General features: G+C 40.3%; 1 protein-coding gene across 5 annotated transcripts in view; it reads left to right on the top strand.

The window, feature by feature from the left end:
* Nucleotides 1-11,214, top strand: part of HSF2BP (heat shock transcription factor 2 binding protein) — a 34,345-nt gene extending 23,131 nt beyond the window's left edge. For all 5 annotated transcript variants that reach the window (XM_021406855.1, XM_021406864.1, XM_021406888.1 and 2 more), the window contains exons 7-8: nucleotides 2,115-2,218; nucleotides 10,511-11,214. In XM_021406855.1, the coding sequence (XP_021262530.1) occupies nucleotides 2,115-2,218; nucleotides 10,511-10,719 (313 nt within the window). In that variant the 3' untranslated portion in view covers nucleotides 10,720-11,214. The remainder of the gene's footprint in view (nucleotides 1-2,114; nucleotides 2,219-10,510) is intronic.

The following is a 12,065-nucleotide window of genomic DNA, read 5'->3' as shown; positions in this document are numbered from 1 at the left end:
AAGCATATAAACTCATCAGAAATGTGGAAGACAGTGTGATAGCACCAGCATCAAATGTTTGAAAGCAGAACCTAGCTTAGCAGAAGCTGCATGAGAAGGTTTAGTGTCAACAAAATCCTCTGCATTGAATGTTAGTAGTTGCTAGCACTGGAAAGTGGAGATGCATTTGGAACCTCAGGGTATCACACTTGCCCAACAGTCTAAAGCAGCCAAAACTATGTTTTGGCCTAGGCACATTATCTGCACAAACTGGCGAAGATGCCGTTTCTCTGTGTAGCATCCTGTGTCTTACAGCATCACATCAACACTGATGTAGCTGAGGCTGAGATGATTGGTACCTGTAGTTAGCCCCTCTTTTCCTGATGGTTTTCAGGTTCCTGATCATACTGAAGCTTCTCGTGTTTGCAGTAACTCATTGGAAGCCATCTTGAGAGAAACTTGTGGGATCAGCAGGCTGGAGTCATCCTTTTCAAATACTGAGCCCTCTCCAACAAATCTGGTTTCCTCTCTGTAGGACAGTTAAGAGTAGTTTAATATGTAACTTGTTTTCTGTGCAGCCCCAAAAGATGACTAATGTACATCCTTATTTAGGGTACTGATAAATTAAGAAAGACAGTTTTGGGGAACTTTTGAAAATGTAGCTGAAATGAACGGTGTGTATTTTTATTATGTGGTTTACACATTGAAGTGCAATGTGACTGTAAAGAGCAGCGGTCTCAGTTTCAGTTTGTCAGAGGTGTCGCATTAGATTTTTTTCAGTTCTCAATTAATTAAATCTTTTTTAGCTGCACAACCATAGGCAGTCTTTGTTACCCGGAAGACAGCATATGGGTTCTGTCCTTTGTCGACCTGAAAGACCATAATAAAAGACGAAATCACCTTCTAGGAGAAAGAAAAAAGGCTTTGAGGTTGCCCAAATGTCATTTGGAAACAAGTTTTGAAGAGGTGTGGGTGAGAGTAGCATTTGGCCTGTGCTGTCCTGTGTTGATTTATGCTAAGAGCACAGCTTATGTCCAAATAGAAGCCTGGTCCTGTTGACTTAAAACAAACAAACCAAAAGCCAGATGTCTTTCCACTTGTGAACTGAACCTAATCAGTCAGGATTCCTGAAGGCAGAATAAATAGAAGAGCCGGTGATGACATTTTAAGAGATGAGCAGTCTTGTTTTTTTTCACAGCAGGGTCTCCATTTACAGGCCCGTAATGTCAGGTTGGATGAGGCCTTGGGCTACCTGATCTAGTGGTTGGTAACCCTGTCTGCAGCAGGGGGGTTGGAACTGGATGATCTTTGAGGTCCTTTCCAACCCGTGCCATTCTGTGATTCTATGTTTGTGATTCTGTGATCGTGCTGCCCTTCACCTGTGGCAGAAAGCAGCAGTCCAGCTTAGGAGGAAGCATGCTAAGATGAGTTGTGACTACTTGAGCTTCCCTTTTTTATACTTCAAGCCCGCCCCCTTCTTTTAAACGTTTCTGTAGGTGTAGTCACTTCCCTATAAGAGGAGAGAGAACACAATGGTTCTTGCTGTGTGTTAGCTATGTACTGCATCTGTTCTCATCTGCTGTAGAAATAGGGTGATACTTCAAAGAGGATGGCCTAAGCCATGTGTCTGTGTTTCAGCTGACCAAAGGATCGGTGTACACAAGGCCTGCGTTGCACAACCAGTGGAGCACATCCTTTGACGTTGTTTCTAGTACTCAACCTATAGCCTTTCATTTTTGTGTTTCCTGTTGGCCCTTTTACTTGTCAGAGCAAGCAGCTGATCTGAAATCATCTTGTGCTCAGCGCAGATCGTCACTATGAACCTACTGTATTGACTGTATGGGGATGTAAAGCCAAATCCTGCTTTTGTGTTTCATATAAGGCATCTCATGGAGTTTGATGAGCCTTTCAGGTGGCATATTTTTCTACAGGAGTGAAATATGTGATCCTACTGTAGAAACAACACTTTTTTTGCACATCATTTTTTATATAGCATTCAAGACCTGTTTCTTTTATCAAATTATAAATGATTAGGTGATGCTTCAGCATCAATACGTGATGGGCATAAGTAGCAAGAGATAACAAAAGATGCCAAGAAATAAAAAAACATCACTTCTTTTTCCTTTCAATTTTAGGCTAATGCTAATGTCACTTTACAATGTGAGTATCAACTTGAAAGGCTTGAAGTACATCAGTGAAAGTCCAGGTTTTATTCCTTTGCTTTGGTGGCTCTTGAATGGTAAGTTGCTCTAAGAACCTTGTAAATTGTGGCTTCAGGGACTGTAGGTTGGGAATATTGCAAATACAATATAGAAATTTATATCCATAGCCTGATTGTGTAAAGCTTTTGTCAGATTAAAAGTAAATAACAAAGACGAATAAAGGGAGGTGTGCATTTCCCACAACATTTCTGATACTGTATGTAATACTGCATTAATATAAGATTTATGGACAATATTAAAAACAAAGACTGGTGAAATATTGTGAAGTGCGTTAGAAAAGCCACCTGTATTTTCGTATACCAACTTTAAAACCTGAGAGAAATTAAGATCACTGAAACGTAACAAGAGAAAACGTAACTGTGTTCTGAGACATTTGAGAGAAATGCTCTTTCAGAGGCCTCAAATCCCTGCGTAGGAGCCAGCTGAGATTGACGTTGCCAGTGTGCGTTGGAACTTGGCTGGCAGCTGTGTGCGCAGCTTGTAAGGGACAGTAAGGACAGCAATAACTACAGAGCCATGACACTGTCCTGCATATGAACTACTAGAGTTTGCTCTGTCTTGGGTTTCTGAGGTTCTTGTGGCTTGTCCATGAGAATATTTTGGTGTTCATTTCATAGTATCAGGGAGGTTAGTCATCTTGGCACTCTGCATTGCTGTGCAAAACCCTGCTGCAATACGAGAAGTAAATACAAAAGGTAGCTGAAGTGGCAAAGTTTGCATCTGCTTTTTCAAGGGACTGAATTCATATTGAAGTTTTTGAAAAGCTTTGGCTTGGCCTTGTAAACTGGAAGTTGTTTGTATTTCCCACAGTTCCCTCAACTATTTTAAGGAAAATGTAGGTAGTCATGCTTTTCACTGAGGAACTTACAGCTTTGCACTGCCATAGGCTCTTCTGTGATCTCAGAAAACGTGAAGTAATCCTTGAAATGCTGTTCAAAAACACCTGTCTGTTTTTACTGATTCTTAATGTCAATTGAGAAAAAGTTATATTCTCAGAGAGTACTCTGTGTATATTGTCCTTCATTCTGCTATATGTTGAAGCTGAACATATGCTAGTTCAGATTTTCCTTTACTTCATGTTTGGCTAATACACATAAGCTTTGCTCTAGTAAAACAAGCAAGCAAAAAAACAAACCAAAGCCTCAAAAACTTTGCCTAAATGTGAGTTCCCAAGTGTGCCCTTCTAAATGTCGTGATAAGAGAAAGAAGCTAATCTTGTTTGATGCAGTCTGTTGTTTGAAGGAAGCCCCTAGGTTGCGCCAGAGGATGAAACAGGGCACAGTTACAAATAATTTACTGCTGTTAGCCTTTCAATTTCTTATTGTCAATACTTTACATTTTTAAAGTGTTAATCATGTGTGGCTGGGTTGTGGAAGGAAAAGATGAGCATGGCTAATTCCTTTATGTTTTGATAATGTATTTCTCCAGCTACAGTAAGGGAGGAAGATGCTCAGATAAGCCACGTCTGCTAGTTCACATTTTTGACTGCAGAGGAAGTCTGCTTACTGTCAAGGGAGATGGCTGACTAGTTTGTATATCGGATCAGAGGTTGGATCCAAGATGCAGTCTCGTTCTAGTCATTTTGTATGAGATCTCTGTCATTTTCTCTACACTTAATCAACTTCTGAACTTCTCCAGAAGTCAGTAGCTTTCTCACAGACTTGCTCCCCCACTGTTTCTGCAGCCAGGATCTTCACCTTCTGCTGGCCTTGATTAGATTATAAACATCGGGAGTTGCCACAGCGTAAAGTCTTACATTTTTTTCCGTGCAAGAGAACCGAGCAATACAGTCTGCTGTCAGGGTGTCCCGTATACGCTGCCATCCTCCAGGAAGCTTCAAAGATTGTTTTGGCTAAGGCTTGAGAGATGATTCAGCTTTCTACAGTTCTCTAAGCTTTTATCGGCACTCTTGCTAAGAGAGTCCTCTGAAAGCATCCTCTGACTTTTTTTTTAATTTTCAGAGAATCATCCTGTTTGCTGTCGCCAATCTACAAGTGTTCATGATCTCAGACTATATACATCAAGGCCCTTTTTCTTCCAATTGCTTGTATACAACTCATAAATCCCTCAAGTTCTTTCTCAGAATTTTCAGTCACTTCCCAATCTTCTCGTCCTTCTCGTTTAGTGAAGAAGAGAGCAAATACACATGATAACTTGATTCTCTGTATTCTTCCTTGTTATATCGAAAGCAAAGAGTGGTTTGATTCAGATTGTCTGGTAGACTGTTTTGAAGTAAGACATGACATTGAACATGTGGATGGTAAGAGAAAGGAGGCAAACCTGATAACGATTCCTAGTGGAGCAAGAACGTTAACAACGAAGGGGTTTTGTCTGTTCTGCTGTCTTTAGAAAATTGGGATGAGCCAGTATGTCTTCACATGCACTAAAAAGAATTCTTAATAGCTCTTTCTGCTGGAGGCTATACTGAAAACAGGAGAAAAACAAATGCTTGACACACTTTTTGAAGGTAATGCAGAATTCTGCAGCCTTAGCACTGTGTGACACAGGCTTTTCTTTTCCTCTTTTTTTCCCCCCCTGAAAGGTGGGGCATCCTTTAATAAGCAACAGCGATCACTGAAGAAAATAGTCCCATAGCTATGTAGCTGCTGTATTCTTGCATAGCTATCACCTATTCCTACCTATATCTTCCCAACCTGGTGCCAGCATGAAATACGTGGATGATGACTCAGATTTCTGTCTGTGAAGCAGCTTGTGGAATTAGTCGGGTTCTCTTCTTGTGGAGCACCATTTGTGTGTAGAGCAGCTGTTGCTGTCTTGGAGGATATAGGCAGCTTTAGTTTTCTCCATCTCCATCTGCTGTCCCTCTGTTGATATCTTGGCTGAAGGTTTTATGTAACTTTCAGATTTCAGGAAGCTCTGTCCTCAGCAGTAGAAATAGAAGTTATATAACTTTGGATAGAAATCCTCTTGAGATCTGTCAGTATTTTTTCGCTGGTGCTTTACTTCTGTAGATGCAATAAGACTTTCAGTCTGCAGTTTTTAAAGAGGTGGACTGAGACTTTTCCCTGGCAAGGATCTTTTGAAGAAGCTGGAGTCAACTCAGGCGTTACTGGTAAAGACTAAGTTTATATTTTTCATTTTTAATCATACAGGGCATCTACAAACAAATGAGTGCTGGAGAAAATTGGTCTGGGCTCTTCACTATTTTTTTAACCCGTATGTCTATCTTAGTTTTCCTTTTTTTTTCCATTGATTGCTGTTCTTGTTCTTGTTGGACACATGAGAGCGGTGGAATTCAGAGAAACCGTGTCAATGACATTTCCCATCCACGCTGGGAAATTGCTCCAGGTACTTCATTAAACAAAAGACAAGAGACATATGACTAATCTTAGATTTCTCCTTTCAGTTTCCTCCACCACAGTTCCATACGGAAATCTAACCTTGTTTATCCAAATTCTTTGCAAATGACAGTCTCTGTTATAAATGTCTGTATGAAGCACATTCTCATTTTGCCGTTTGCAACTTTCAATATTTGCTTTTCGTGACTAACCCTGAAGGCTTCTAAAGCCTTTCTTTTCTTTTTGGATTGGTTATAGCTGTCAGAATTTTGGAAATTCAGGTTAAATGCATGGCAGCATGTTATTTAAAAGACATCTGGACAAACAGAACTTCGCTATTTATGTATCAGTGTGTGTATTAAAACAAATTTTGGTTCGTGAAAGAAAACCTCGGTTACCAGTTTTTCAAGCTCTCAGCAGTTTCATACTCTTTGAGCTGTCTTAAGAAGAGGATTACTCCTCTTGCCCTTAAAGAACGCATCCATTTTCTTAAGTGGAAAGATGTCAGCTCTGACACAGAAAGTCCCTGAACCACTGCTAGCTGGGAGGCTGGGAGAGTGGCTAGAGGAGGTCTCACTGAATGCTTGCCCTTTTCCCCTGCTCTTCTCTAAGCAGCAAATGCTGTTTGTCTAAATGGAGCTCTGGCTGAGCCCCGAGAGGCTGTCCTTACCATCTGAGGAGGAGTTTCTCGACTAGATCCTCCTTCCTCTTAATATCACAGTCGTGCAAACTGATGTTCTCCGTCCCGACAAGCAGTGGTTTTCCTTTTGTGAATATACATAAGGAACCTTAACTCTGGTGAATGCATCTGTCACTGTAAAGCGCTAGTTTGGTCTCCCGTTGTTCAGTAGCTATTTTGGGAGTCCTCAGACGCCCAAATTAGGATTGATTGGAGCTGGGGAACGCACCTAACAGCTCACTCGGGAGTCTGTCAGCTGCAGGGCCGTATCTGTGTGAGTTCCTTTTCACTCTCAGCCCCTTATGTAGCTCGCAGTCAGGCAAATTGGGACTGCATTCGCTGCTGTGGTCGAACTCTGGGAGTCTCCCTCAAGGATTTCCCAGGTAAAAGTGTGGCAAGCGTGTGTCTGTAGGGGAGTGCTGAGCCGAACTCTGTGTGTAACCGTGAAAGCAGTTGTTTGGCCAGGGAGCAGACTGAAGCAAATCCAGCTGCTCTGCAGGAGCTGGAGAGAATCCGTTGCAGAAAGAAAATGCATTTGCATCCATAGGAGTTGCAACAGCAAAGCCGTTCTTTTTACTGCCGTGATGTTCTCCCTGCTCCTTCCCCACAGAGTGTCTATGTTGCAACACCTCTTGGCTCTCAGACCGATCAGCATTATGAAAGTGTCCGGAAAACTCCGCACTGCTGCAGATATTGGCTCAGCTCCACCAGCATTAGCACTGTGGAAAGATCTTACATGGGACTAGCTGTGGCCCTGTCTCTCTCTATTAGACCCACTGTGAACGTAGTCAGTCTGACAGGTTCATAAAAAGGAAAGGGAGAGGTTGTCCCTTTATGCTGGAGTCAGACAGTGATTGAATTGAATTACATTAGCGGCAGTAATGGGAAGCTTTTGAAATATTGCTCTCGTACATAGGCATAGCTGTAAACTGCTTGCTGGTAATAAATCTTACACTCAGGTGGCCAGGGAATGGTACGGGCACGTGTAAATGGAGCTCATGCAGCTCAGAGCCAATTGCAGATAAGCTGTTTAGCATTGATGTAATGCAATTACTTAAATCCCACTGTAGGGAACAGTTCATCTGAGAGCATGGTGCTAATGACAGATGTGACTAAAATCTGTCCACGTTATCAGTTGCTTTTGTCAGTGACTGAAAGCCAGTGACATCAAACAGTGGTGCTGGCAGCTCACAGAACGTCAGCAAACTCCAGCAGTTTCAATACCTTGTTAAAATTGCATCAGCGCTTTGTGATGGCGGTAGGCTTACGCTCCACATGTGATCCCCGACTGAGGCAAGCAGCTTGATTTCTTACCCTATTGCCCAGAAATAATGACTGTAGTTTTGAAGTTTTAGTGCAGGAGATGTGTGTGCTAGTTGTTGGGAGGATATGATGCAGTGATTTGATTGCAGCTGAAGCTTTTTTTTTTTTTTTTTTTGATCTTGTACAAACAAGATGTTACTCAGCTAGTGTAGAAATGACTAAATCTGGAAGCTATTGAAATACACTGTGCTGAATAATGAAGATTCCTCACATTTCTTGTAACTATTCTCTAGATGGGAGTTTTAGGAAAAAAAAACTCCAAAAATGTTGAAGAGGGAAGAGTAAGATTTCTAGGGTTATTTTTAAAAGTCCTCTTAGAAAACATGATTTTCTGTAGTAAGGACTATTCTCAAAACCGTATGTAATCTTAAGGAAGCATATTCTAAGGCATATGTATTTATTTTATTCAAGGCAACTCAGGACACACACACAACAGTGGAAATTGGAGGTTAAATGCATATTATGTCATCTTCTGGTGCAGAATCATTTCCTTCCTTGTTAGAGTGAGTCAAGCCTCTGGGCTTCTCTGGCTGCTGTTGAAGATTCTTCCTAGAACCTCCTCGCTCTTAATGGAAAATGTTGTTGCTAGTCAAGCTGGAGTTCATTTCCTGATCTCCTACAGATCCTGATTTTATTACCTCCCCAGCTATCACTTGTTTCTTAATCAATTCTTTACTTTGTACAGCTTTTAAACTCTTGCAGATAATAGTAAAGTAGATGCATGTAACAGCATTAATAATGAAGCGCTATTTATCCAGGGATTTATAAGATCTTACATACGTGAAGCTTCCCAGCAGTATCACAAGTCACTACAAGTATTAATGTCTTTATTACGTGGAGGGATAATCTCACACAGAGGAAGACTGTAATGAGCTACATAGATTTCACTCCCAAAAGCTTCTTTCAGCCTATTTGGGTGTGTTTTATTACTGCTATTTCCAGTGAAGAAATGGAGAATAATTCTAAGTACAAATAAAGGGGGCAGATGATAATTGCAGCTTATACCTGGCAATAAATACATAAATAAAATTAAGAATTAAAAAAAAAAGACTGGCAAGCATGAAGATGAAAATAGAAGGAACGGAAGGAAAAAGGTTTTAGTCATGTTTTTGTGAGGTCAGCATAAATCAGAAAACCAAAAACTTGCACCCAGTTTTTTTCAAAAGGATTTACTGAAGTGTTGTTGCCCAAGGAACTGGGCATAAAGCCTTGCTGTCTGTGAGGCTGAGTTGCAGCATTTCCCCATGAGAAGTTATGTCTCCTTATCGCTTCTGAACGTTGCTCCTCCAAGTACTGTTGGAGCTGATGATGGAAAGGGATTCCATAGGGCTGTCAGTCCAGGAACCAGCAGTAGGAGCTGTGCTGTGAGTATGGCTTCTTATGTGGTGGTGCAGCACTGATCATCGCTGTTTGTTTTTTTTTAGTACTTACTCAAATGACTAAAGTTATCCTGTGTGCCCAGTGACTAAGGATACTCTTGCACAAAATATCAGAAAATGCATTCTGTTGTTTGGTTTGGGGCAGTTGGCTTATCTTCAGATTATACCACTCTGCATTTCCCAGGAGGAAGTAGAATTCTTTTCTTAAGAGGTTTACACTTTAAATAGTGAGGAAGGCATGGTAGAAAATAGCTACAAATCTCATTTTCTGATAGAAAATGGGGGAGGAGAGAGAGAGTTGCTGTCTTGTGGGGATTAATCAGATGTCACAATTTTTAATATTGTTTTTCGGCCATAAGACAGTGGGAATTGCTTAAAAATTCCCATCTGGATGGATGGTGTCATGCTTAAAGCCGTGGTCATTTTCACTGTCCATCTTATTCCATTTTCTCCCTTGGATGCTTTTACATTTCCCCTTATGCTTTAATGATTAATTCTCCTTACCCCTTTTCCAGGTCATAGGTGTTGTTATTAAATAAGCCAACAAATAAAAGAATTTGCCTCAGCCCACCAAATGTTTTTTCTTACAACTCAACACAGCATGATTTGTTGCTGCACCATATTTATGCTCCTCCAGTGAGAATTTGGTCTCTGTGGTCATTTCAAGTGCAGTGTGATCTGAACTTATTTCTCCCCAAATTCCAGCACATGGCTTTATTGAAGGCTGGCTGAAGACTGGGTATACTAACAATGAACACATAAATGATGCATGGCAAACGGAACAAATAACTTCTTCAGCTGTAGAAGTGCATTATACATTTTCATTTAGAATATGCAGAATAGAGAATTGCAAAAATGGTGCTTTCTGTGAGATGCCCTTGGTGAAATTATAAGCAGCTAAATGCAAATGGACTGTTGTGAACAATGAAAATATGATGCTCCTAATGTTTGAGTGATTAAAAATGCATCTTGTGTTCTTAGCAGCAGAATTGTTATGTCTGCTTAGCTTAAGCCATTCAAAGGTCTTCCTTGGTAAATTTCTCTGATGCAACAATGCTGATGTTCAGTACCCATTTCACTTTCGTGTGGACTGATTTAAACTGAAAGGTTGATGCATCATTACCAAGAAAGTTTTGTAAAGATTAATGTTTTATTGAGCTTTGAAGGAATCTGAAGGCTTATGTAAAAAAGAAATTAAAGGAAAGATTTGTGTTTTACTGCTGATTTTATTAGTTGGTCTGTTTGTTTTTTAAGTCTAATTAGTCAGGGGATAGAGCTTGTTGTGCTCTTAAATTGGATTGTATCCAACAGTATATCTTGGCCACTGACTGAGTAAATTTGAGTTGATAAATTCCCTTGTTTTTAGCATTTTCAACATCTGAAAGATAAGAGAGAGGTTTCTGGTTGTCTGTTCCTCCCAAACACTACTAAGTACAAGGTGCTGAGGAGAGCCGAGTTGTTGTTTCAGGTTCCTTCTGTAGCCAACTAACCAGCACCAAATGGCAGCTGCAAATTATGACGCTTTGGTTATTCCATGCCTGTGTGTTGAGTCGTGAGAAATGGCAGGGTACTACTTTTTTTTGAACTCACTTCTAATAAGCACTGGATTTTATCCTCTCCCTCTTCTAGACCCGGATACAGAAGTTTGTCTTCATGTTCTGCGGCTCCTCCAGTCTGTGATTCTGGAGCCAGAAGTATTAGCCAAGTCAGCCTGTGAGATGCGTGATACTTTGCCATTTCAGCGTATCATTACACTGTCAAAGAGCCGCAATGCGGAACTGCAAGCACTTGCAAAAGAACTACTTGAAGATCTTAAAATACTTGAGTATGAAGCATAGAAGAGCTCTATGACACCAACTGCTTATCTCTTTCCTATATTTCTATGCTGTGAGAGTTATTAGAAATTGTCTTGATGAAAAAATCTCCACCTAAATTTCTCTGACAAAATTTCCCAGTGAAATTAGGTAATCCAGATACACTAATGCTGGGGAAAACATGTTGGATTGTAACTGTGCAACTAGGCGATCTGGTGGAGATGGGAAAGACTTAATTTCTTGGAGCAGAGTTCTGTTAATGATGGATTTCCAAAGTGATACAGGTTATGTTGTCTATTTATCACATAGAGGGAGTAGAGTGCTCATCTCATCCATTGATAACTCATTGTTTATTGGAGTAGTAAGTAATCATTTTGGTCCATCCTTAAGAATTGTTGTACTGGAGGAAAACTGTTGCTTTTCATAATTCTGTGTCAGAATGCATCCCAAGTTCTAGTTCCATTGTTGTTCTTTCTCCTCTCTTTTTGCATTTTAATAAAATAAATTTCAAATTCTTTAGCATGTAATGGATTCTGTTTTCAAAATTTGCAGTCAGACTCACTGGAACTGCATGTCAACCCATTTTGTGACTGCCAAGCATACTAGAAGTTGAGCCATTGTTTTTTTCAAAAGCCCTGAAAAAAAGGAAATTAATTACTGTTGTTTCTGGTACCCAGTTGTGTAGAAGATGCTAGAATTAACAGCTTCTCTGTCACGAGCAGCATTGCATTACCTCAAAACTGTGTTTGTTGTTAGAGCTGCTTTGTATACCTTGCTTACCTCAGTGGTACATACAGACATTTGTGTGCTTTGTATTAGTAGGATTTACATGTGTATTTTAGAAAAAAAATATTGTCCATTTCTTTGATGATAGAAACACAGACAGTTAGGTGATGCTATTTGAAGGAGTAGCGAATGAGAAATGCAATGCTGTGGTAGCAACGTTTTCCATACTAAAGTTATGGCACTTCAGCTGTGGATCCGGCATACCAACAAAACACAGAGTGGACGTGTTTTAATCCAACTGTACAGAAAACATACAGGATTTAAATATTGTTACTGACACCGTTGTAAGAGGCCTAAGTATAGGTGTGAAAGCATTTCCCATTAGGCTTTTTGCAGAAAGACGAATGTTCACAGTTAGGAATGTCATATATCAGCTTAAAATTACTGGAAAAAATTGGCCCAGGTTATTACAAATGGTAGCTGTCTGATTTGGGACTGTTTCACGTGAAGATACAGATCTCATGCAGAAGGGTTGCATGGGGTTCTGCAGTGTCTGATTCAAGGGTACATTGAACTTGCCAGGTGCCAATTTTTGGAAGACTTTATATCTTCTTTAAAGTGTGCTTTCTTTGGATGTGTTTTCT

This window comes from Numida meleagris, chromosome 1 (assembly GCF_002078875.1).
Source record: "Numida meleagris isolate 19003 breed g44 Domestic line chromosome 1, NumMel1.0, whole genome shotgun sequence".
Lineage (NCBI taxonomy): Eukaryota > Metazoa > Chordata > Aves > Galliformes > Numididae > Numida > Numida meleagris.
Note: the sequence above shows the minus strand (reverse complement) of the source record. Positions and strands in the feature narration are given on the sequence as shown.